Source organism: Adelges cooleyi, unplaced genomic scaffold (genome assembly GCF_023614345.1).
Source record: "Adelges cooleyi isolate 19-005CV unplaced genomic scaffold, UGA_ACOO_1.1 ACOO_flye_CR_arks_rails_tigmint_CR_PRNA_9, whole genome shotgun sequence".
In the NCBI taxonomy this organism is placed as follows: Eukaryota; Metazoa; Arthropoda; class Insecta; order Hemiptera; family Adelgidae; genus Adelges; species Adelges cooleyi.
Window position 1 is genome coordinate 6,222,435 of NW_026096579.1, and position 27,436 is coordinate 6,249,870.

Here is a 27,436-nt window from a genome sequence, read left to right on the forward strand (position 1 = left end):
TTGTTAAACATATCAAAATCTTGTTATTGTGCGTTTTACAGAATTCCAGGAAACGTTTGCCGTCGACTTTTCAACAGTATTATAATCATTCGTCATAAACTTGGAGTACAATTTAAAATACATAAATTTCCATCAAAATAAATTACACCAAAGCAAAATACCAACTCGTTTGGACGAGTCCTAAATAGTTTCATTTAATGTTTCCATATTATTATTATTATTTCTTTATCAAAGTAAACGAAAACGTGACTTTAGATGTTTTTACTTAGTAATTAATCATTTTTATTTTATTTTCCGTTTTGCAAACATTGTGTTTTCAAGTGGAAATTCACTCACAGTGGTGGGCTGTTAAAAGCGAACCGATAAACATAACTAAATAGTTGATATGATTAAGATACACTTTGAAATATACTCAAATGTCTACCAAAAAAGCGGATATAATAGAAAAGTAAGTTAATTTCTTTAAAATATCTCTCAAGCATTCTATAAAAAAGTAACAATAATAACTTCCACTAAGCATCTAAAATACTCTCTTATCTCTTATCAGTTAGTTTCTCTTATCATTCAATATCCTTATCACTATTATATAAACATAATATCACTATAAATTATTAAATTATTTCCTTTAATATTTCCCATTTTTTTAACTCATGTAATTTTCCCAAAAAGTACTTTATCCAGAAATAATAATTTTAAACTAGAAATATTTTTACACTCCTTAATTTATCCGAAAAAAATGTTTCTTATCCTAGTTTTTTGTTTTGTTGAAAACTCATATTTAAAAAAAAAAAAAATACTTAACGTATTACTCTAAACTTCCACTAAATGAGGTATACGTCTACAAGACATATTTTATTAGACATTATTGTTTAGAGAAAATATAGTTTGTGCTTGATTGATTGTGTTGTACAACGAAATTTCGCCTAATATATTTTGAAACAAAGCCCAATGCATAATGTAAACATTTTATAGGATTTTTCCAGAATTATCTTATTTTCATTTTTTTTATTTTTATTAAAAAAACCCTACGAATTCTGAGACCAGTCGTGAATCACTATTGCGCTAAAGTCTGTGACCAACGTCAAGCGGATCTTCGTACGGTATAAAATAATTTAATATGCTTTAATACCTTCGAAGAAAAATAGGTTTTTGCTAATTTCATATCATCAACTGGAACGGTTTAATATTCATTTATGTATATTTCATAGGGTTTTCAAACGTCACCACAGCAGAAGCTAGAACGGGAAAATTAAATTGAAAAAAATAATATTATAATGTGAAAAATAACTAAACCCCAACACACCTCCTCCACTGCGGTCTGCTCCACGTCAAATAATACATAATAGAGTGAATAAAAAATAAAACAAAATATACAAAATAAAACATTGTCATCTACGTTTTCAAGATGCCTCCGCTTCTATGCTTAGATATCTTATAAATAATTTAACATTTTCTCACATACTTGCAAAGCTTCATTTTATTCGAAACGTTTTATTATTTGACCGAACTAAATTTTTATTATTTTTTTTTTTCTAGAAACCAATTTTTCTATTTTTTTTACACTAATTAAAGTCGATAACGATAATGCGATTCATATTGTACCTAATGAAAGTTTCACAGGCTTTGAACCGGAAATTTGAGTATAACTGGTGCATTTAATTGAACTGTTTTTTTTTCACTGAATTTAAATATGGACACAGCCTTTTCATGCCTACATTTATCTACATTGAAAATTACCTCTAAGGTTATGGAAATCGCGGTTTTATTATAATATATAAACAACGTATTTGTACACTTAAAAAAAAAAATTTCATTTTTTTTATTAATTCGAACGTAGGACTGGGTTTAGAACTGTTTATGATTTTTTTATTTTAAAACCTTATAATATGTTTATTTTGAATTCAATCAACCAATGATCAAAAGCATCAGTATTGTTCTATAGGCGTTTTTATTCTAGGTTTTTCTTTTATTGTGCTTTACACACATTGTACCTTGATCAAATAAATGATAACATTGTAAAAAAAAAAAAAAGGGATGCTTCATTTCAACCGAAAATAGGTGTTACATTTTTAACATTATTGGCGACAAGTAAAATCACGTGTGACCACTGAATTCAGAATATTTTATACGAAAATCCATGTGATTAATAAATTATAGCAAGCCTTTCCACAACTGTTGTCACCGTTTTAATTGAACAACTTTTTTTATAAATATAAATTATACACTTTTTTTTTATACAACCCTGTAATATGTACGCTTGTGCGTATGTGAGTATAATGTATACATTTATAATCACTAAAGCTACAACCCTTATTAACGTTTAAAAGTTTTTCAGATTAATTTTATACCTCCTGTACACAAAACCCATCAACGCGTTTATTTTATCAGGGGTTAAACTCGAAGGAGCTTTTCTGTTTTTTAATTATATCCATTCATTAATTGAAATGAGCAAAACAAATCTTTAAAGATTAGATTTGTGATTAAATGGAAATGTATTTTGAACAATTTATATATATAATATATATTTATTTATTATTTGGAAGCTAAATAATCATAAGACTTTTTCTTCTTAGTAAAATCATTGAGTATATAGTGTATTGTACAATACATACTCAATGGTAAAAGTCTTACCAGACACGTTAATCCTTTATAATAACTTCGTTAGGACAAAATAATATTGATTTAGTTAAAAGGTAAAGATGGTTATTTCGGTTACCAATAATCGTTAGGTAGTTGAGTTGAAGACATATAAAGTTAAACATTACAATTTTATACTTTCTCAAAATTGTACTCAAGTTAATTTGAAATAAAATGAGGTTTTTTTAATTTTCACGTTCCAATTTAATTTATTTGTTTTTAAATAAAAAATATAGTTTTTTTTCATAAAAAAAATCATTATTTCACTATCGAGTTGACTAGTAAAATTAATTTTACGGTAAATTCAGTTACAATAATATAATAGCTTTTTATTTTACTTTGTCTAAATAAAAAACTGTTTTTTGTTAAGTTTATTCATTTCAAAATTGTTTGTTATTCGTCGAACACGATTATTAAGTTATTTTTTTTTTTTTTGGGCAATATAGTTATTATCCGATTTTTATCTTTTTTTACTGTTCGTTTTAATTTGTTTGAAGGATTTCATATACTTTTGTGTTGAGATAATATAAATAAATATACAAATTACATTTAAACAGAACAGTCTTACATTAGTTTAATTTACAACAGGTTTAAAAATGTATGTGGGAAGATTTAAAATTAAAAAAAAAACCAATTTTTTAAAATGTAAAAAAATCACTGGCGTTGCTCAAACGTTATGGTAGTAAAATTCCACTACACTATTTGATTCACCATCAATTTCTCTTTAATTTATTCTAAGCATTTTAAAGTGTTCAACTACTAGTTTGTTATTGTTTTATGATTTATGAATTTATGTATGATATCCACTTTAATCCGCGCTTATCGATTTTTCTTAGCAGTTTAATTTTATACTTTTAAAACTTATTGCCAAATGGAATAACAACTGACCCGGCAATAATTATTATTTATTTATCTGCAAAGCACAGCGAGAATCGGGCATGTCATTTTTATAATTTGATTTCTATCATTTGTTTATTGCAACTATAACAATTGAGTGGTACGTTACAAATTAATGATCAAAATCCAACGGATTTTAATTGTATACATATAGTTATATTATTTTTTTAGAGTACATCATCTAAAAAAAAAAATAACATGACATATATTTGCTTCACATTGACCTCATATACATGTTATGTTTTTATTTTATTCAAAGTTCGATGACTAGAACATGTTAAGACACAATAATATGTACACTTCAACGACTATATATATACCTATGTCTATTTGTACTTCTTTTACACTAACACCACAGTATTGATTTCTGTGGACTCTTTTGGGAATTGAACGTGTAAAAGTGTAGCAAGTGTGTGCTCTCCGGCCGTACACATTTGATGACAATTTCAGCCTTTCATATTGGTCCGTCTCGGTGTTTATTGCAGTTAAACTAATACCTCTGCTTTACCACACGTCACCGACAGGCCAGTCGTGGCTCATAAATAATTCACAGCTTAATATATTGCTTGAATCAAACCCTTTAAGTTTAAGTGTCTCGCTTAGCGCATAATCCGCAGCCGTTATAATTTCATGTTGTAACTAAGTCACAAGTTACATTTTTAAGTAGCCAAAAGTCAAAACGTTTCAAGATGAATGAGACTAAAAAGTTTGTAGATCAAAAGGAACGAGTCTAGAGCGCTGCCTATGAAAATATATGCTTTCAAAAACGTTTTGCAATCTGTTATAATTATACGGATTTAAGCTATAATTAAATTTGTTAATAATTAAGTTGGTAAAAAAAAATAATTTTCGATTCGTTTAGCAGTCATTTGTGTTTTTCCGTCATTTTTTTATTCATTTCTTTTCTTGAATAAGCAAATCATATTACATTTTATTTGTTAATTTCTCGACAAAAGTTAAGCGAAACTCAAAAGTCACGCGTTTTTGGTATATTTTCAAACAGGATTAAAAAAATTAAGTTCGATATTTTCAATACACAAATCTAATATTTAGAAACAATTTTTCCAATTTTTTCTTTGTCAATGAACAACTCTTAACGAACGAAAATTGAATAGTTTTTACAATTTCCATTAAACATTGTCAATTTCACAACATTCCGTTTGATGGAAATTTCAAAAGCATTTTTCTCTTTTTTTTTTGTATTTTAATATCAATTCAGTTAGCTATAACCATCACGTCGCAGTGTTATTTGAGTTTTATTCAAATAGAAGGTAGGTAGGATAAGAATACTAATACCTATAATAATATTATATCATATTATTATAGGTATTAGTATTTCTCAATAGGCAATTTAATTAATGATGGTATATTCTTATTAAAACTACACTCTCCAATTGACAATGAAAAAAAGTAATGGAACATCATGCTTTCATAAATGATGTTCAACAAATTCTGCTACAGCTGCAAACCGTATTATTAGTTTGCGTTATGTAGCTCTTTTTGAAATATAAGATCCACAAAACTACCCGAACAACAGTTTTAATGATCATACATTTTACATATTGTGATTTATTCGGGTATGCTTTTAGAATTACTGCGCATAATAAAGGAACACATATTAACTTATTCGGATAAAGTATGTTTTTTCGGTCTATATCATTACAAATTAAACGTTTTCGTTGTCATGTATACATGCCATACGTTTTTTTAGTCGGGTTTAGAGCTTGTTAATGTAACATAACGGTAGATGATATACATACCGTGTGTAGACATTTTTGGTCTCTTCCTTCTACACACACAACATATTTCCATTTTATAAACATTAAATTACCATATTTCTAAAGGTCTCGCATCCACGTTAAAGGATAAATGGCCGTACCTTACCCACTATACCTAACCTATTAGCATTTAAGTTTTCTCAGTTGTATCGTTGCTCGCTCGTACAAAAGCTACAGACGATTTTATTTTCTCAATTCAATTACCCTAATCTTTCTATCTACAGCCGAGGTACAATCATGATGAGTGCGTTCGATACTTTGGCAAGTCAAAAGTTAAAAACTTTTCACTTAACCGAAATGCAGAAGAAATATCGTTATAATATCAATGACTAAATAATAGCAACGACTGAACCATACAAATGTCAAACTAATTCTTTAGGTACCAAATGATTGTTCAAAACTATGGTCTCCTTTTTAATTTTTAATTTAATTATCCATACGGTCTTGCTTACAATCGTTTTACAGCCTTACATTTTTGTGTGTAATTATTTAAACAATAAAATACGTTTTTAAAAAATATATACACAACATATGTTTTAATTATACCGACGGTAAGTCTTAGTTAGTTAAAATACTATTAAACAAGCTAAAAGAAAACGTTGGGTTCTCATTAAAACGATAAATACAATCAATGTACACTCGTTGACGTTTGTGTAGGGTTTGTTGGAAGTATTTTCATGGCCTATACTTATATTTACAACTTGGTTTTGCCAACGTCTTGGAAGCCGTTCATTTTCAGAGCTGTGCAGAGTGCTGTCCCGTGTGGTTCGCTCCGTTGCTGCCCGTAGACTGAAGCGATCGCAGTGATGCCCAGAGTTGCATTAATATATTCCTCTTGGATGATTTTAAATTTCCTTTTCTTCATCACAATTTCCCAGAAAAATTGTTCCGAAAAAACCAATTTTCAAACGAAAACGAATATTATTAATGCTAAGAAGCTGTTTTTAAGATCTATCAGTTAGCTTTATAGAATTAAAATTTAGCTATTCATTATCATTACATGGTTTTTTAAAGCTAATATTAAAATCTTATACTAAACGAAATCACTATTTGTCAAATATGATTTTAATTGCAACAATAACCCTTTAATTACAAGCATTAACTAACAATCGCAATTTTTTAATTTTAGCTTGAAAATTCTCAAACCTTTTTTTTGGGGGGGGGGGTCGGCCAATGGCCCTCTAAGGCGAAGCTTTTTCGGTTAACGCTTCTGAGAGCCTTGCGTTGAAAGTTAATGGAGAGGTCCATTACGTTGTGTACACGTCCGGAACATATGAAAACATTTTTTATAAGAGTCAGCACATTAAAAAGTCGGCACGGTAAAAAGGCTACTTGTTTTGGCGTAATAAATTCCAAAGTGATAAAAATCTCTAGAGAGAAAAAAACCGGACCATCGTGATGTACAGCTGCGGGTTGTGTTAATAAAACATTTATTTTTCGTTACATTCATTATTTATTAGCTTTTGCGTTGGTCCACGTTTAATGTGTGTGTGTTTTATCAGATGGGCTTTTGATTTAGCAGCAGCTGATGGATATCACAATTCGCCGTCAACCAGCTGTATCCCATTTACTTGCTCAGAACAGACAAGCAAAAACCGTCACTACAGTGAACAATAATTGTCAACCCATTGTGCTTAACTGCACTGAAGTTTATCTCACAGCTCGGCTTGACTTCCACACGCCCTTTGGCCGGTTTTTATTAAACACATGACGTACAAGGTTACCAATGTTGTAATAGTTCCCAGTGAAAAGCTACCGAGTACATTTATTTTTTTAATCAAATTCTGCATTCCTATATTTAATCGCATTTACATGTATTTTTTTTTTTTTTAATTAAATTCCTCTCAAAACGCCACAAGTTATTTTTGTCGTCCCTGAAAGTGTTTTTTTTTTTACACAGACACAAAAGTTCTACTTTTGGTACACTTACAAAATTGTCAATTTTAACATGATGTGTTCATCATCGTTTAAAAATAGGTGAGAATAAAAAATAATAATAATAATTCTAAACTACTATACGAGGTAAGACTATTTTTTCCCAGTTTCTGTAGAAAGTAATTTCAGAAATTTCAGCTCTTAGTCCCAGCAGTGTTCTTAAACCCTAATGGCGATCCGGACGAAACGAATAGCTGTTTTCTCTAAGCATGTGACCAGACGTGTTTTTGGAAGTACTTTGGAACAAATTAACCTAGATAAGTTTCACAAATAGTTTTATTCTTATCAAGCAATATCGATCATATTATCTTGATGTAGAACAAACTAAACTTTTGACGCCGCCAGTCACCGTTATATCGGTATAACTACAAGCCAAAAAAAACAGAATAAATGAAGAGTGAATTTGTCAAACGTTCTAAGTGCCAAAGCAAAAAAATTGAACTTTATAATTTGATTTGTATTTTATTCATTACCGGAAACACTTAAGCATATTTTTAAGTGTTAAAAATTATTGTTTTTTTTTTTATAAACAACTATTCCTCGCTTGACAATTGTAAAAAATTGTTTCCCGTAACGCGTGAAATACAAATAAAATTATAAAGTTCAATTTTTATACTTTGGCACTTAGAACGTTTGACAAATTCACTCTTAAAATATTGTACAATTTCTACTTTTCTACATTTAGCTATAACTAAGACTTTATGTTGAATTTTACTTAAATCTTTAATTATATTGGCTTCTGTTCGTTTAAAGCCAAAATCAACAACTACAAATCGGTTATTCTACACTTAAATCACATGAAATAAATGCTGAACAGTAAGTGAAATTACAATTTTTAACTGTGATAGAAATTTAAAACAAACGTTTGACTTTTTTATCGTTTTGTGTTTTTTACATAATATTTTGACAAGTGATAAAATAGTAATAGCAAAAATCTTTCGAAAACACTTGCTGAATATTATACATGTATTACATAAGCGCGGGTGTAGAAAAATTATTTAAAAAAAAGTATATACTCACTAAATGGTTTTTATTTACCAAATCAAAAAATTATTTGTACTAGTATAATTCATTCTTTTAAAACCCCCTTTTTTTCCTTCGCAAAATTATTAATTTTATTTTTCAGGTTGGACTTTTTTTTAAATTTTGTATATATATATTTATATATAAATGCAATATTTGTAATAATTTTTCAACGCAGAACTAAGTAATTATATTGTACTGGTTTTGCGACGGTTTTTTTTAAAAAAATGTTTTAAAAACAATATTGTTCTTAGTATAATACCGATTAGTTTTATCGTACCGCTTTAGGGATTTGACCCATGCGTTCAGAGACCGAGAAATAAATGTAAGCCCTTGATAAGTTCAAGACAGCCAAGGGGGCCCGTCAGAGTCTTAAATAAAAATAAAAAATAAATCGAGTGTCGGCGTTCAACTTTTACAACGTTCGGACAGAAATTTAATAACGTTTAATTCGAAGAAAGGCGATTTCTAGGAACGTCCAATTTAAAACCGACAAAAAAAAACCGTCTTGTTGCGGTTTGTTACTATCAAAAGTCACCTTGTACACAGTAACACGATTTTTGGTTATAATTAGAAAACCAAAAAAAAAACCGGCCAACTCGATTCAAAGTTAAAGACATTGAAATTTAATTGGTCGAACAATTATTTTTGAGTAAACTGAACACACACAGTACGGTGGCAAACGTTGCCCGTTAGTTGCGGTTGCCGTTTGCCTCAACATTAGCAGCAAATATGTATGCAATATCACTCTTGATTTGTGTGGGGGGGGGGGTGTGCAAAATATCAAAAAGATGAAAATTACAATTAAGACGACTTTCAGGCAGCTGCACAACATTTAAAATAATGTTAAACGCGAAAAAAATAATAATATATATCTTAAAATAATATATCTTTGAAAAACTTAATATTACCGTTAATATATAATTATAGCTATTATTGTTTATAACATTATTTGAGTATTTCTTTTTTTTTTTTATTGTTTATTTATTAGTATAATTCAATATGTAGTTATAAATAGATAACCTTCTATTGACAACAGACGTATTATATATTTATAACAGACGTTTTATATTTTTTGCACAAGATGTTTTTTTTTTGGTGATTTTTCTTTTTTTACTGAACCAGAAATTATGACTTCGGAATTAGTTTCCATTTTGGCCATTTTAAATATATTTATATTTTAAAAAACGTTCCACGTTTTTTAGAATCTTTAAATATGTTTTACTTGAATGTTTAACTTTATATTATTAATATTCATTACATTAGCGGCCCCTGGTGGTTCAACGTGGTGAGGTTCCATTTATATTATGTTTTTTTATTAAAACGTTTTATAAAATTTCGTTAAACAAATGTACATACGTTTTAGGTAACTTATGACTTGCAAAGCAATACAAAAAATTGGCGTTGTTTTTGCGCGTAAAACATAATAATAATAAAAAAATAAGTTTTTTTCATATTTTTGCTAATTTATTTGGCTATTTGTCGGTTAAGTTGCATATCCGTGCGCCTTAAAAATAAACTTTTATCCAAATAATAATTTCGGTAAATAACGGCAGCAGTATTATTTCTTTATTATTATACATTTAATAACCATTTTCGAAAATAGATAAATTATTATTTGTTTTTAGTATTATACCCGTATTAAAATTAACTGACTTGTAATAATGTTATAATGATATTATCATTTTGCATTTAGTAAACATTTAGAAAAAGTTTATAATTTATTTCTAAACGGGTATATGACAGCAAACGAAACCGAGTCGTATTACATTTTGAAAGAACATTCAATTGTAGTTATTAAAATAAATATAAGACATAATAAAGTCTGACAATAAATAAATGTAGGTACTTCCGTTGGCCGGTAGATGGCAGCAGTAAAATATTAAGAGCCACAAAGCGATTCATTTTTTTTTTTTTGGAAGGATTTTATTTTATGTAGCTTTTTAAACGAACAATTTTCTCATGTCTGTGGTTAGATCTGTTAGACGGATTTGACGGTCACAGAATTAGGTAATATTGTTTTAGAATGGCGTCAAAACGAAGACATTCTCATTTATAGTGTCTTAAAAATCTCGTCAGTGTGAGATAAATGATCAAGCGGCATCCGATTCAGATTTTGGTATTTCAAAATATGTAACAGATGCCTCGTTTCATTAGGTACTTACAACAACAAACAAATCAATTCGGTGCCGAATTCAGCCAATCGATATCAAAACAACAAACTCCATTTTGAACACATTTTAGACGAATGATATAATTATGTTTTTTACAAAAACCAGCTCGGCACATATTCTACACAACCGGATGAGGTTGGCCGAGAACCTCCGAAGACGAAGAAAACGTCCAACGTAGTAGGTATAGTGTAAAAAAAAAAATATCACATTAAAAATAATTATTTTTGGGAATTCTTATAATATGCTAGGGGACACGCACAGACCTGTGTGCAACGGTATTTACAGGCGGGGGAGGAGGAACAACAAAAAAAGCAAAAATCCTACACAGGGTAGGTCATAATAGGGTCCGAGTGTGTGTATGGGAAAAAAACCCCGCCTAGGGTAAACCCGTATGGGGGAAAAAAATTACATATATACATTTGTAGTAAATACACACACACACACAACTGGACCTGCTCTTGTTGACTCCGAAGGGGGCAGTTTTTTTTTTCTTCCTTTCCTTTCCATCCCGAAGACGCCCGAACCCTCTTCTTCTTTGTCACGTACCGCAGTCAGTCCCAAGGCGGTCCGTTAAGACCCGTGTAACCTATATTATCCTAAACACCGACCCGAGCGACCCGACAGGATCTCACTGGTGTAGATCAACGAAATTATCACCAGAAGAGAGGTGGGGGACGACATTTTGGAATTGTCGGTTATTTTTGGGGAAAATATTTTCACAAAAATCTTCAGCCACAAGCCCAAAATCAATTATAAATATTCTGTTGTTTAAAAAAATATGATAACTGTTACAATGAAACATTATTTGGTTTTAAAAAATATTCGATTGTGGTTATTACAATATAAAAAAAAAAAAAAAATTGTATATCCATTTTTGGGATTTAGACCCAATTGTGAATGAATCAACAATTAACAGGCATCTGAAAAATAAAAAACCAACTCTGCCTATTAGAAACAGTGGCAACGAATCACCAGAAAAGGGCAAAGGCAGACGGTTAACCCCAATCGTATCTACCCTATTTGGTAATAAAACAACAATTATTTTTTATTGTATAACGTAATACCAATTTTACATGTACCATGAGTTTCCCAATCGTCCAGCAGATTATCTGTGCTTTGCCAATGAGGTAACCCAACAAATTAAATAACGCGATTGGCCATAATAAGTATGAGATTTACACAATAAATGTGTAAACCCATTTCGCTCCATGTCCGCTGTGGGGTTTTGCGATAATCACTGTAAAGCGTGTCGGCCACTCTGGGGAGGGTGTGTGTTATCAAAAATATGTTCAAAAATCAAAACCGTAACCTGACTGCATTAGCAGCAGGTACGTCTGAACCAAAATATGTCAACAACAACAACAGGTCGGCGGAAACGAAGGTTAATCGGTACCGAATTGGCGGGTCACCACTCGTTAGCACTACGGTCAATATTCATACCTGTTGTGTGTTATATAACACACAATATAAAGTAATGATATGTCATCATTTATATTGTTGTGCTGCGTAACGTGCAGATTTCAATTATTTAATAATATCAACCTCAAGAGCTCTAAAAAAATTCTTTTCGCCCATAACGTTTTCACGAAGGATTTATAAAAACGGGTAAACATTTTTTATAGTCTTAAAAAATTATTATGATCTTACTCGCCCAATAATAATATTGTTTTTATTAATTAGAGAGTCTGTCGAATATTTTTTTTTTAACTATTATTTTCACAAAGCTATTTATACTATGTAATATCATCTCTTTTTATAATATTGACATATGAAGGGCACAGGGGAAAAACGATAGTTGTCACATTATGAACATTTTTTTTTTCAAATAGTTTTTTTTTCAATTTATGTCAATAGAGTGTTTAAATAAATACATTTATTATTAGAGTAGCATTTGATGTGATTTTTTTTGTTCTTATGTAAGAGGTAGAGGAATTCACGAACTTTGTTTTTGCTATACTCTAAAATTTTCATGATGTGACAACTGCCGTTTTTCCCCTGTGCCCTTCATACGCAAAAATGTCTACTGTCAAATGACTGATTTTTGGTGTAACAAACAGTACTATTCGGACTATTACTTACAGAGAAATTACAAAACGGATTTTTTAATGGTAAATTGAGACAGGGAATATTTTGTTTTGGCCATCCTGAACAATTAAACAAAAAAAACTCCATTTAAAAACATGTTGTGTTGTTAAAAGATACTTTTGTTGCACCACAAAAATTTACAATCTAATAAAAAAACATGTCGTTGGTTCAGCTCAAACACTAATGGTTTAAGGTAAAAAAACAAAAACATCAAACTAAAAATGTAGTGTACCATGATCAAAAATGTTTTCAAAAAAAAAAAACCTATAAAATAACAGTACTTCTAAGAGCACACTGGTGTAGGGCGTTAAAAGAATCCAACGGTAGAGCGTCAATAATACATCTCATACTTGACCAAATTTTAAATTTGATAAAATTGCATAGGGCACCCCTCAAATGTAACTTGTAAGTCCTGTTTCCTAAGCGTTGACAGACGAGGTAAGCACGTCACCGCTAAATGGCAGGGTCTCTCCCCCCCCCCCCAAATTAATGTCTGCCCGTGGATGTCACCCTGGCGTGTACTAAACTGTACAAAATATTTATACAAACCTAACTTATAAAATAAGTGTCGATCCTCCCACGTTCGGGTACGGGACCAAAAACCGGTTTCGGGGGGTATGTGTAAAATAATAATATATAATAGGTATACACTGTAAGTATAATAGTAATAATTTTTTGAAAAAAAAAAAAAATAATAACTTCAATACCGACAACCCCCCGATGTGGCACACGGGGGAGGCCGACGACTTTTGGGGGTGTGTGTGTGTGTGTTGTGTGCGGGCGGACTGCAAAGGGGTCGACGAGCACAAACGACCGACGATGGTGGTGTACGCTGTACACATACAGGGTGATCGAAATTTCACTCAACAATATATTTTATTCCATTGAAATTAATTGTACTTAAGCTAAAACAATAATTATTCTAAATGAAATATATATATATATATATATATATATATATATATATGATATGTACCGATAAAAACGGCTTTCGGTGTCAAGCAAAAAAAAAAAAAAAACCATTATAAATGCTAATTTCTATAAAAACAAAACCTAACATATTTGATTTACATTATAAAATTTAATTTTAATAAAAAAACAAAAACAAGTCGATGACCAGTTTTAAATTACTAGTTCTCGAGCTGTTAGCGTTAATAGATAGGTACGGACGATGTGTGAGGTAGTTTTTCAACTTAAGTTCTAAGCATTTTATTGAATAATATTAGCAACAAGACGTAGGTATATTTTTTTATTTTACGACTCTATTTTTTATTTTTTATTCAAAAACGCCTGTCTTGTTTTTATAATGATCACACTTACACCCAAAACCCACCTGAGTTGAAAATGTTTCCAAAGGTGAAAACTTGATTAAAATGTCCCAAACAAAAACGTCCTAATCGGCGAACGTACCAAAAAATTTGTACTTAAAATTGTTTTGAAAATCCGGGTTTTTCTTTTTACAGGCATTTTTCTTTTTTGACTGGACAGGGGCGGAGATCAGTGGGAGGGGGATTGGGATACTAAAAACCTTAAAACTTAAATTAAGCGCTTTTCAAAATACCTACATACATTTTTTAGCGAGAGATTTGTTGAAATACAAAATATAAATGTAGCACTAATCATTTTAAGTTTTAACATTTTTACAATCCCTAGCTTCCCCATTGTCGATCACCCTGTATAATACTATATTGAAATATACTAATGTGGGGGGGTTCGACCCTTTGTGTGTGCCCGCGCGCGCAGTGCACCTGCCGAGGCGCCAAGTGTTAGTGCGGGGGTCCCGAGCGGCGGCGGCTGCGGCGGTGGGGGTAAAATGCCGCGTGCGTGTTCGTGACGTCACCGCGTACCCTAGAGGGGGTTGCCGACCCGGCGGCGGCGGCGGCGGCCAACGCGGTGGACGCCGGTGGTGACTGGTGATGTGCGTTTCAGTAACGTTCCCGAAGCGCAAAACGCGGCACGCGCCTCATCCGTTCCGACCGGCATGTGCATGCAATTTTGGTATATTTTTAGTTGTGCAGTTTTGTTTTGATTATTTGTTTTTTTTTTTTTTCGTAACCAAACCGGAAGATAACCCGACGACGACTGCTGCGAGTCACCAACACGGTTTGGTTTTAAGGTAAAAAAAAAAAAAAACAAATTACAGCCCTCACCCTGTTTGTTAATAGAAATTAAAACATTATTTTTTTGTTTTACACGACCGTTGCTTTTTACTTTAAGCCTTAAGAAATCATAATAAGCACGCACACGGTCGTCTGTAGCTTTACAGTAACAACAATTCGTTTAATATAATCGACGGTAATAATGTTGTTATGATGATAACAAAAGTTCCAATTAAAAGCGTATCGAATTGATGGGGGTCTACTTATTCCTCGCCTATATATTTTAACGCTAATTATTAACGCAAAAGTGTTAATCCAAAACTAGTCTTCCACTCGTTATTAACGTCATTGCGTAATTGTGCTATTTCACTTTTAAACGTTACCCTCTAAAACTTACCGTAACTGACTTTATGAACACATTACTTCAAAACATAAAAAGTTATTTGAAAAAAGAAGGCGTATTATATTAAAATTATAGTATGCGCGGACGAGAGGAACTATATAAAAAAATGTTTTGCAACTATATCGATTTTAGCCAAACGGGGTTTTTGTTGAAATTTACTTTTCACTTGGACCGAAAAGGTTGCCTAATCTAATCTTGGGGTTGTAACACGACCGGTCGGTTTGTCTGGGATACCTGAGGAATGTCTTTTGGGAGGACTTTTGCCGAAGGGCGACAATTTGCAAAATTATAATACTTAAAAAAACTGTTTAACGCCTGGTATATATCATAAATTATTGTGGTATACGACGGCCTTCGAACAATAATAGTATGTCCTGTGCCGCCGGTTCACAGTATATACAGGTATACATTATTATACTGTAAAGTTCAGAGATAATAATATTGCTATTGACCTTTTTTTTTTTCTTCTGCGGGGAAATACCTATCGTCGAGCACACGTTCGGCCGTCGGTTTAATATTATAAATTATAATAAGCTAAATAATTTTCCATATTTACTGTGCTTAACTCTTTCCGACTTTGATGCGGTAAACGCAATCCCGACGAAATTCTCAAGCGTTCACTTCCACATTAGCACAATCGCCCCGATTCCTATTTTAAAGTATAATAATATACCCAAAAAAGTGACGTAATAATATTGTTTTGATCAGCTTCTTCTGCCACGGTAATATATTTTGGTTTTTTACCGGACAGCAAAAAATAGTTTTCCATTCAAAGCGGTGGCGGTTACTGTAATGATAAATACCACCGACGGGGTAGACTCGGTAATACATACATACATATTATCATTATTATTATTATTTATTATTGAAATATACACCGGCTGCACGTGTACACCACCTACTTGTGTCTTCTTATCACCGACGGTATTTATACCTTGCACTTAAATGTTAATATTATGTTATTGGCCATAACCCCGTCGGCGGTTACCCCGAGATCCATATAGGACCGGTCCCCCCTCCCCCGAAACTGGTTTATGTTTAACTACGGCTGCGGGGAGTCCAGACCGAGCAGTCGTGTTGGACATTTATAATATTATTATATATTATATTATATTATGCTTCTTGTGTACAGTACCTATAGTACATGATAACCCACCGGCAACTACAGCTTAAGTGTAATAATTATTGCTGTGTAAACGAACGTCACGAAAATTGTAATGTTTTTTTTTAATATTATGGTAAACAATTGGAGAATCATTATTGTCGCTTTTGTTTTGTTAGGTTAGCTTTAATTTTATGTTTTAAGGTGTTTTGGTATCCCAAGCCGCCGCCCCCCCCCCCCTCTGAACTCCGCCAATCCCAGTATATACAAACGCCTAATCCTGTGCCCCCTTTGCTTATGCTACAAATAAGCGATCGAATTTGTTTTTCCATTTTGGCGACCCCTTTAAAATATTCTCTTTTTACAAAAAAATAGACTACCTATGACTGACTACCTATGGTCGTTTTTATTTTTTTACCTCACTTAGGTAAACCAGAGTAAAGGTCGTTCCTGCGCCTCGTGTCATAAATCGCCAAGACACGGTTTCTCTTCTATTCAAAACTGAATGAATCACTTATGTTATAATATAGCCGACTTATATTACCCATACGAAGTGTTACCACGCGTTACCCGTATAGTTGTTTATTTGTAACAATAGTATAGTTCCTCTTTTAAACGACAAACCGTGTGCCATGGCCGCCGTTGAAGTCTGCTGCAAATGCCCAATGGTCCTTGGGCAATGTAAAAAATTCAACTGTACAACGAAAATTTAACAAGAATCAAACGCACATAGTTGTTGTCCTTACCGAGTCCGAAAAATAAAATAATACATAAAAAACAAATTACAAGTAGTATCTACAGATATGCATATTCGATTGTAAAACTCCGGGTATAACTTAAGTCATCCACTGACAGTGGATGAGTCTTAGTCCTAGCAAAACACTAATACTGACTGATGCACTCAGTTTTGGTTTTTTTCCTCCAATTTTCAACAATGGAGTAAATAATAATACACGGTAAACGGAGTTAAATACCAGACGCCGGTTTACACAGAATAAACAGTGAAAAAGACTAGTAAAAAAATCTAGTTATAAACGTTTAATAAAAAAAATCACATAGTGCTAAAAGATGTTGGCGTTAACCGGTTGAGTGTTGTTTTTATGAAGAAAAAAAACCCATTATAAATGTTTATACGGTTTATGCAATTGTATCCACACTTTCGTTATGTAATCAATAAAATTGTATAATAAAATATAATAACGTTATCCGTGGCACAAAGTACACGCTTTTGCCTAACCAATAATTTAGGTGCGTTTGTTGGTTTAAAGTCATTGTAAATATTCGAATATCAAATGTCTTGGAAAAACGTTGTTGTTTTGTGTGAGTTTTCTTTTCCCTGGTTTTATTACTATATTTTGACCATAATTTTTTTAAACATTTTGTCCAGGTTTGGTAGAGTGTTGTTGTAAGTGTATGTTTGTTTTGAGGTCTTAAAAATAATTATTAGTATTGGTAGTTCTAATATATATTATTTGGATGATCTCGTGCAAAATCAATAGAAATAGTTTCACTTGTATTTCGAATTTTTCTAAAATTTACAATAAATGTACAGATAAGTTTTAGTACAGTTACAGTTAAATGTACATTTTGAGACATTTTTTATATCAAGAGATAAACTTTATGGTTTTATTTTTAATTTTCATATGTAGCGAAAATTGTTACATTTAAATTTCAAAAGTTGATAGAGCTCTGAAAAATACTGCATAAGAAAAAATATTTAGTAATTTTATAATATTGTAAAATAACATAAAACAAACATTAAAAAAAAAAAAAAAAAAATTGAATTTTATTATTTTAAGAGATATTGAGTTTCTTATCCTTAATGAATCACGTGAATTACATTTATATTATACTTATATAAATTATTTAATTGACTTTTTAAATAAAGTACAATTTGCTGAACATGTTGACAGGTCTAAGTGGTCGATAATATATTTTTTTAAGGTTATTAAAGTTTAAAATTAATGATGGGAGGAAGGAAGGGTGCATTACTCTACCGCACTCCCCCCTCCCGTTCTTAATTTTAAATTGTAACAACTCTAAAAGTAATTATCCAAAACCGGTTATCGACCGGTCAACATTTTTTAGAAAATTAGCCTTAAAATTAAAAAAAAAGTAATTAAATACATACCGTTTAAATTTTGAAAATCGATAGAGCTCTGGAAGACGGTAAAGGAGATAAAGATTTGAAATATTGTAAAACAGCATGAACTAAAATATCTGCAAAAAGAACAACTACAAAATTGCAGTTATTTTAAGAGGAAACTAATGTCTTATTCTTAATCTATCATCCCGTGTTGCAAAACGTGAATTGTATTACAATTCTTTTTTCAACGTTAATTAAATTTAATATACAAAAAAAAAAAAATGAAAAAATTGCATTTTTTTCCAACGAAATATGGTTAAAAAAACGTATTATTTTTGTACAGAACAATGTAATTATGCCGGTACTGTATTTGTTGTGTTGTCTTTCGATTAAAGTTGGAACGTTTTCGAAATTCGAATAGCATTCAACTACGTTCAGCTGCTGCTTTCGGTCAACCCATTTGTGAGTGTGTACTCGCACCGTACGAATTATGTAACTTGGTTTAGAGAATGTAATATGTTTTCTTATTACGGTTGGGTTAGGTTCAATTGGACGGGCACGGCGTACGTTTTGTAATTGAGCTTTTTGGTGGTCAACCGTGTGTGTGTGTGTGTACAAAAAGGTCGTAGGGTCTGTTGTGGTGTATTGCGAAATAAACAAAACGGAGGGGGGGGTAGGGTAAGGGCACCTCTATTTATATATCCGACCGGCGAGGGGTGGTAGAAATTAAAAAAAACCTTAGTCTGCCGTACACATCAGCCATGACCGCCCCTCTCCTCCTGTCTGTGGGGAATGTTATATGTTTTGCATATTTTATATTTCTGCATTTTCATATCCAACAAACCAACAAACCCTCCCCGTTCAATTAAAATTGAAATAAAATTCGCAAAAAGTCAAAAAACAAGCGAGGTCGATTGACCCGAGGCAGAAAGCGTTGGTTAAGTTTCTTTCAATAAGCGATTAGTGGCTTACCAGATCCTGTGGTTAGGTTAGGTTTCAAACTGGTCGTGTTCGGGTTTGACCAGGTTAGATTGGGTCAGCATTAAGTTCGATTAGCTTCGAAGCTAATAAAATGGCACATGTCTTAAATGACAATCGACGGTCTTCAGGAGGCACAAAACATTTTTATAAAAAAACAATTTTTATTTTTTAAACTAAATGTTTATTTTGTTTATTAAATTATTACCGACGAATGACTTGTGACCTTTTTTTGCACGTGAACGAAACCATATAATTTTTATGAGAAAAGACACCAAATAGGAAGCCACGACTTGTTGTGCGCGACTGTTATAAGTTCATTTATTAAGGCGCATTGTACAGGCAATTCTCCACCAATTATTAACATTAAGCTGTGTAAAGATTTTATATATTGTAATCAAAGGAAAGAGGGATCTATTTTTTTTTTTTTTTTGTGTGTTTGATTTTCGTTTTTCAACTTTTACAACGCCGTCGTAGGTACAGGCCGTATTTTTGTACATAAAACGTGTATTTTGTTTCTACTGCCGACGATCCAAGTTGCAATCTGAATAGTGCGTTTTGGATAACCTCCCCCCTTCCCCCTCCCCCCCCCCCCCCGTTCGCGCCGATGATCAACAACTCATGTCGGATAGCGATAGATTTATTTCCGTTTTCAGACTTGTGCTATTTTCGTTTTGGGAAATCCACCGCCAAGCTCCTCGCCACAACCGTCGGTGATGACGTCATCGACAAACTTGACACCCGAGACGCTACACGTCCGGGGCTTCCCGTGTTCTCTCCACACTACGCTTCCGCCCCACTCCGGATGGGATTTTTTTTCTTCAAATTTCCCCCCCCCACCCCCCACCGCCCAGGCACCGGTTAAGCGCTGTACTCGGGCACCTCTAGCCCAACGCGTGTTATTGTTTTTCTACTTGTAAACCGGACCGGGCTGTGGGGCTATTTAGCGCTGCGCTTTTTTTCAGACCCGACGTCGGGTCGATATTATTGTGTGTGTGCGTCGTTCCCCCACGACGACCACGTTCGTCGTGGGGGAGATTGTGTGTGCAGGGGTGCCGACTAGCGCATGTATATATGTATATACACGCGGACACAAAACAAGACCCCTAGAGGGAAGTCCCTTATATATATACATTTAAACCGCCTCCCCTGCAGCGGCAAGCAACGTCTCGCCCCCCCTCTCCGAACCACCCTATCCCTACCCTCCCTTTCCTCTCCCCCCCCCCCACCCCACTCGATCACAAATCCGGCCACCCCGACCGGGACAACAGGGAACCCCCCATCGTGGTACCCGACCCCGGGCTGTGCGTTACACGGCCCGAAACGCCGCTGCGAACGCCCGAGTCTAAAAATACACGGCGCCCGGCTTGGTTGTAATAAAAAAAATTTGAAAAAATAAGAATGAGAAAAAAATTCTTCCGAGCTTTTTTTTTTTATATACGTATACGTTTCCCGCATCGCGTGTTGTCAAGGCAACGCGAAAATTGTCTACCCGTCTTAACAGCTTCTTCTTCTTCTTCTTCGGAATACATTACACTATACGTAGTACATAGCTGCACACGCTAAGAACGGTGCCCAGACACAGGGATTTTTCCCTGTGGACCCTCTTACATGTCTATCTCGGTGGCCCCCGGGGTAGAAGCTAACATACTACGTAAGTTACTTCTTGCTATTTCAGTCAATCAAGTAAGGCGGGTACAAAATTCGTTGCACCATACTTAAGGAGTAAGAGGCACCTCCTACCTATTCACAGCAGTGACGACTGTGGACCCTGTTTTAATTGGGGTCTTGATGTCTGTATGTTATATATGCATTTGGATGTATTCGTTTAGTTTTGTTTTAAACATATTTTTATTTCTTGCATCATATTTACTCAGACATATTGCTTCAACGAGAATCCGGATTTTCAGATTCCATCACCAGGTCAAGGTATTATCAGTAAACTAATGAATTTCACGTAAAGCCTTCAGTGTCGTCGTCTGTAATATTAACCGTCGCCCATTCCCACTCGAAACAAATGTCTACCTTTGGACCATTAACTTTGGTTTTCGGTATTTGCTTGGACCGCCGATTTGTAAAAACTCATTCATGTGTAATATTTAATTTTGTAAAAAAGCACAAAAAACCTACTTCGAGTGATTTGTTCGATTTAACATGGAAAACACCTGTTGACGCAGATCAACAGTCAGTGTATTTATATATATATATATTGGCTATTGCAAAAACAACAACACAATGATTTAAAATTTTAATAAGTATTATAATAATATTGTTACATGTAAGTGATTTTTTATGTTCTTTATAATAATATTATTATGCGTTAATGACGTATATACGCGACAATGATAAAAAGGCAAACCGGCCGGTTTATCGCGAGTACCTGTTTTGCTTTGGCACTTGGCTTTCTAAAATGTATAATAATATAATATGTATACAATATTATATATATTTTTTTATTTCGTCTTCTCTCCGCTATTAACACCACCCACCGCCGTTGTACCTTTTTTTTTTTTTTTATGTTATAACGCCCGTTTCGATTAACGGGTCAATTTTGTCGGGCCTTTCCCCCCCCCCCACCATTCGGTACTTTATATACAACCTAAACTCCGAGAATTTCTCAGTAGGATATTCTTTATCATTAACGTTATAATATGTTGTGCGGTTTTTTCTCTTCTAACCCTCCCCCCCCCCGCGTGCTTCCCGTATCCACTCCAGGTTCATAGGGAAACGGAGATTTTCCCCGTGGTCCCTCCTGCATGTATATAATATCTCGGTGGTACCACTCCTTAACATTAACTAAAATGATGAGTTATTGTTATTTTTCAACGAAATGTTAGTGTTTTTTTTTTTTAATTTCTCGATGAAGTAGGTATAATGTTTATACGCCTACCCTGGCCTCTACTATAAGTTACACGTTACTCCTTAATCTTTTAGTCAATCAAGTAAGACGCGTGCGCGGTTTATCGAGAAAAGGTTGTTATTAAAATATATGATCTTTGGATAAGGCAGCCTATTGGTAAACCAAGTAAAGCAAATTTTTTTTTTTTTTTTTCCATTCCGGTCGCCCCTTTTACAAAATATATTTCCCCGTCACAAAAATACTACCCACGTCCCTATGTCCCTGCGTAGTCCCCGCTTTATCCGATTCCCCCTTATTCCCCTTACCACTGAGTCACCGCCGCGCCGAGGGTCAGCCCCCCTCGGTTTTAATCCCCCTTTCGGCGGCCGCTACTCCTCCCCCACGGCGCGGCGCGCCTCGTCTTCGCGTGGGGCCCGCGTGCTTTTAACGATCGGCAGCCGGGGTCGTCCTGCTGCCCCTCTGTCCGTTTCCCCACAAGGGAAACAAAAAAAATAAAAATTCATCGCTTGAAAAAAGCAAGGGTTATACCAGACACTCGACAGCAGCTTAGACCGTGAGTAGGGGGGGGGGGAGAACAGGAGGAGGGGTCGTGCACAAGCCACTGTGCACGGAGAACTTGAACAACGGATTTTGTTTACCGCAAGTTTAAAGAAATGTTTCTAAATAGTTTTTTCGTGGGATCACAAAAAAAAAAAAAGAAACCTTTTTCCGCGAAGGATGACGTCGTTTCACATCGTTTGGGGGTTGTTTACGAATCGTGTATTCGGTCAGGTTCGGAAATGGTTTTGTTGACCTTTTTTTTTTTTTTTTATTTCACCTTTACCCAAAAACGTCGTTGTCGACCTGTTGTCCGGTGCCCGGATACAAGTCATGTGTACAAGACGGTCCCGGAGAAGAAAACTCGACCTTTGCCGTTCCTAGAACGGCGAAGAGAAACTATTAGCTACGAATCGCGGCCGTTTCGGATGGACCTTAATTGATATGCAAATCAAACGGTACCTAATGTATTATGTATTATTAATATTATTATCGTCTTGTCCGAGTGTCGTACCATTATGGACGCACTCCGGTGTGTGTTCGTGTGGGATGAATGCAACGCTTTTTTTCCGTTCGGTCTAATATTATTGTTGTGGACGTTTTTAACACATGCACAACTATATGCGGGACCCTCGCCAAGGTTTTATAATGGTGTGTTGTGTGTACCCCACGGCCTGCACGCGGCAGGTCTATCCGAAAAAGGTCCGTCTTTCTCTCCCCCCCGCGACGTGCACGCCCCCGACCCTTCTCCCGTCCCTTTCCTCTGCGTTCCGGATAAAGTGTATGTGTATATATATATATATATATATATTAAATGAGTGTCTAGAGAGAGGGAGACAGAGAAACTATATACGCGCACTGTACTGAGACGAAGACCCCCGGCAAACCGAGCCCGGGTACAACAGGGGTGACCAAAATTCCAGTGCTTGCAGCTCGACCGAAAGTAGCGAGATTTTGAGAAAAGGATACCAATTTGAGGAGGGGGGCAGGGGCAGCAGGTTAGGGAGCAAAAACATCTACATCCATAACGAAACCGAAAGACGGTGTTGTATTCAATTTTCAGTGTATCCCTTATTTGGCTCGATATGCCATTTTTACCGCCTTACAGGTTCTCACAAAACTAAGTCAATTGTTTAGCTTGTTTATGTTTTTCACTTATAATTTCTTAATATTTTTTATAATTTATATATGTACTCGCTTAACTATATACAAAGTGATCAGTATGTAAATTAAGTGGTACAACTATTTTTTAATTTGACTATAACTGTTATAAGTAAATATGTTCCAACTGTATTATAAACTATTTTATATTTTAAACGTACCACAGACGCCTATTTTAAATACACCAGAATCTCGCTATAACTTCTTAAAAAATAGTACTATTTTTTACCTTCCACGTTCGATAATTAATAATAATTATTTATTTACTCGCTTAGCCGATCAACGTCAAGACTGATTGAATTAATCAAAACAAACGTACATATAATTATTACAATTGATCGTTTCCAATTACACCAATGGACTGTTGTTGTATTTTTCCAGATGACCAACGACATGGAAATCACCAACAAATCGTTTCATCTGCGGTGGAACAACCACTTGGAGAATTTACGTTCCCTGTTCGAATGTCTTTTCAACGAGCAGATACTGGTCGACGTGACCATAGCCTGTCAAGACGGTTTGCTCAGGGTAAGGCGGCGCCGATCGTGTGCGATCGACGATGATGATTTATCATATATAATAACACTACTGTGCATATTTGTTGTAATTGCAATAAGCTGTACCTATTCGTTATTTGTTCAGGCGCACAAACTGATTTTGTCGGCTTGCAGTCCGTACTTTGAGACGATTTTCCAAGAAAATCCCTGTAAACACCCGACGGTGATCATGAGAGGGGTTACTCTGCACGAAATGCAAAGTTTATGTCAGTACATGTACGTGGGTTCGGTGGAAGTCCAAGAGTGCAATTTGAGTTCACTGTTAAAAGTAGCCAGAGAGCTACAAATCAAAGGTAAAATTAAAAAAACCATCAAAAGCGTGTTAAAAATGTAAACTAAACGTGTTCGGTTTGCTTACTTACTTTTATTCTTTTTTTTTTCGTAGGTCTGTCAGAAAAAACCGTATCCGACCAACCGAGGACCAAACCGGTGGCGTTCAACCAGAAGCCCATCAAACTAGAGACTACGGACCCCGACGTGAACGTCAAGTTAGAAATGGTAAAGCCTGCCTTCCCCTGAACTCCAAATAGCATCGTTGTAACGGTGTAGTGATGGTAAAACATGTGCACGTCTTATGGCAGTGGATCAATTCAAAATACAGTACTCTCCGGATTACCTTATTAACGCTAATATGGTTTAGTTGGGGTAAGGGGGTCAGTTTAAAATTTGCGAAGCCGTGGATGTGGTTAAACCTTTGGACGACCCCTTGCCAGAAAGAGACATAGATATTGCTACAGAAAGAGAACTGTGCTCTCGCTCTCTTCCCCGTTGCGGATCACAACACCGTGTGTTATTGGAGTGACTCATCGGTATAGGATCTACGGCCCCATTGATCTATCATAGGAGGCGAGGAAGTGTGATAAGACATAGGTAGGGGGAGGGGGTGGGTGTTACGTTTTCAGGATCGGTTGATGCCATGAAACGTATTCGTGTTATGCTTATCGCGTTTTGACGTTTTTTTTTTTGTTGTATTCTTACCAATCCGTCTTATTGCAGACCAACGGCAGCACCAGTTCGAACGAACCCGAACCCGACTCCGGCGGCAACTACCACGTGCCGTGCGAGGACGATTCGTACGACAACAGCAGCTCCTTCGAGCACACGAACATGCTCAGCCCGCAGGTGATGATGATGGACGAGCAGGCGGACGAAAACAACAAACCCACCATACTGTCGCAGCCCAAGTACCATCATCATCCGTTCCAGGTGAACTTCCAGGCGATGGGCAACGCGGAGTCGCCGCAGAGCAAGATCGTCGGCGCCGTCGAGTGTCCCACGTGCCAGCGGACGTTCCTCAACAAGCAGAACCTGCGCCGGCACATGCAGACCCACTCGGGGCTGAAACCGCACCAGTGTTCCTATTGCAACCTGTCGTTCCTGAGGCTGTCGCACTTGCAGAGACACCACCGGACGCACACGGGCGAACGGCCGTTCACGTGCACCGAGTGCCCGAAGAGCTTTTCCCGGTCCGACAAGCTGAGGTATCACATTATGCAGCAGCACGCCGCCATGGCGCACCTGCCGGGACCCAAGCAGAGAGGTAGACCCAAAAAGGTCAGCATACCATAAAGCTAGTGTTATTCCGTCTACTGTTATTCCGTCTAGAAATTTTTGAAATTTTCCAAAAACAACGAAAAAAAGGTCTTAACCTTAGACTTTTAGCCGGTTTCGAAACTAGACGCCTCGCGTTAAGATGTCAAACGAGTATATCAGAGGTCTTATAAGCATCTTGTAACTTTTTCCAAGACGCAAAATGTTTGTACTTAAACCGTTGCTATTTTGTATCTTGTGTTGAAAATTTGCTGATGTTGCCCATCTCCGTGTTTGGAAACGATACATTCGCCATTGTGCATTAAGTACTTAAGAAATATATATATATATTTTTTTTATATTCTGTTACAAAAATCAAACATTGCTTTCCTTGCTCTGACTTTGATTTTTTATACTTTTATCGGTTTATGGAAATCCAATTGTTATTTTGCACATTTTTTGGAACTGGGTAACCGTTACATTAAGTACCCAATGTAAAGCATTTTCAAATACTTTTATATTTTTAATTATTTCAAAAGTATTCTATGTGTTGTTTTCTTAAGACGTGTTTTCTGGTGTTTAACGATAATGACATTTTTAACTTTAGCGTTTAATACATTAATTAGTCACACAACATTTTCTATTTTTGTTCTAAAAATAGCAACCAATATTATTTTTTTAAGGTTGAAAAATCTCACAAAAAAAAAAAAGTTTCCATTCTTTTCTATACAACTTTGTAATGGCGAATGCAAATACATTTATAATAAATAGTTCCTAGATACACTCTGTTTTTAAGTAGACCTTAAATCTTAAATAGCTTAGATCTCGGACTAAACTGTGTATCTAGTTACGTTACAGCTACGGTCTAGTGCTAGAATTTTTTTTTTTTTTTTCAATTATGCTTTAAGTTCTGTTTGTAATTATTGGGCTAACTTTTTTTTTATTTTACAGTTTGAGTCGCCCACCAACAACGTAGACGTGACTATGGTTGCCAACATACAGAACTACGAAGAACAGTGTGTACCCGTACCCGTCCAAGAGCTGCAAGAACCTTTGAACTTGGCTCATTAGATCTCCAAGATTTCCATAATTATTATTATTATCATTATTAACTTAAGAGTGTTATTTTTAGTTTTTTTTACCTTCATGCTTTGATTTGATTCTCATTAATCGTATACTATATAGATTATTATACGAACAACGTAATAATTTGTCAGTGGATTTTTCAAGACACTTTTATTCTGTGATAAAGTGAATTTATATAAATATTGTAAATGTTTCTTTTTTTTTTTTTTTTTACTATCTATAAAATCATTAGTAACTTCAAGTGTGCTTAAAACGGTTTGTCGATCAAAGTTGATTTTTATTCAAAAAAATAAAAATAAAAATCATGATAACTTATATGACAACAATTAAAACTTGTCACGGTTTATAATTGTATTTTTTTTTTTTTTTTTTTGTAAATTTATGACGAGAATAATATATAAAATTATATTTTAAATTGCGCCACGGCGGTGTATGAAATAAGTAACGTTTGTTTTAGTCATTTCATGATATATTATTATTATTATTATTATTTTTATTTTACAACCAG

General features: G+C 34.4%; 1 protein-coding gene across 2 annotated transcripts; it reads left to right on the forward strand.

Moving 5' to 3' along the window:
• Positions 1-14,473: 14,473 nt before the first annotated feature.
• Positions 14,474-27,082, forward strand: LOC126846608 (oocyte zinc finger protein XlCOF28-like). 2 transcript variants are annotated; one of them, XM_050586254.1, is made up of 6 exons: positions 14,474-14,645; positions 24,137-24,283; positions 24,398-24,605; positions 24,698-24,810; positions 25,309-25,866; positions 26,794-27,082. In XM_050586254.1, the coding sequence occupies exons 2-6, from the start codon at positions 24,137-24,139 to the stop codon at positions 26,911-26,913; spliced, it is 1,146 nt and encodes a 381-aa protein (XP_050442211.1). In that variant the 5' UTR covers positions 14,474-14,645; the 3' UTR covers positions 26,914-27,082. The 2 variants fall into 2 exon arrangements, with proteins under 2 accessions (XP_050442211.1, XP_050442212.1); XM_050586255.1 differs by having other exon boundaries at positions 25,309-25,852; positions 26,794-26,891.
• The last annotated feature ends 354 nt before the right edge of the window (positions 27,083-27,436 follow it).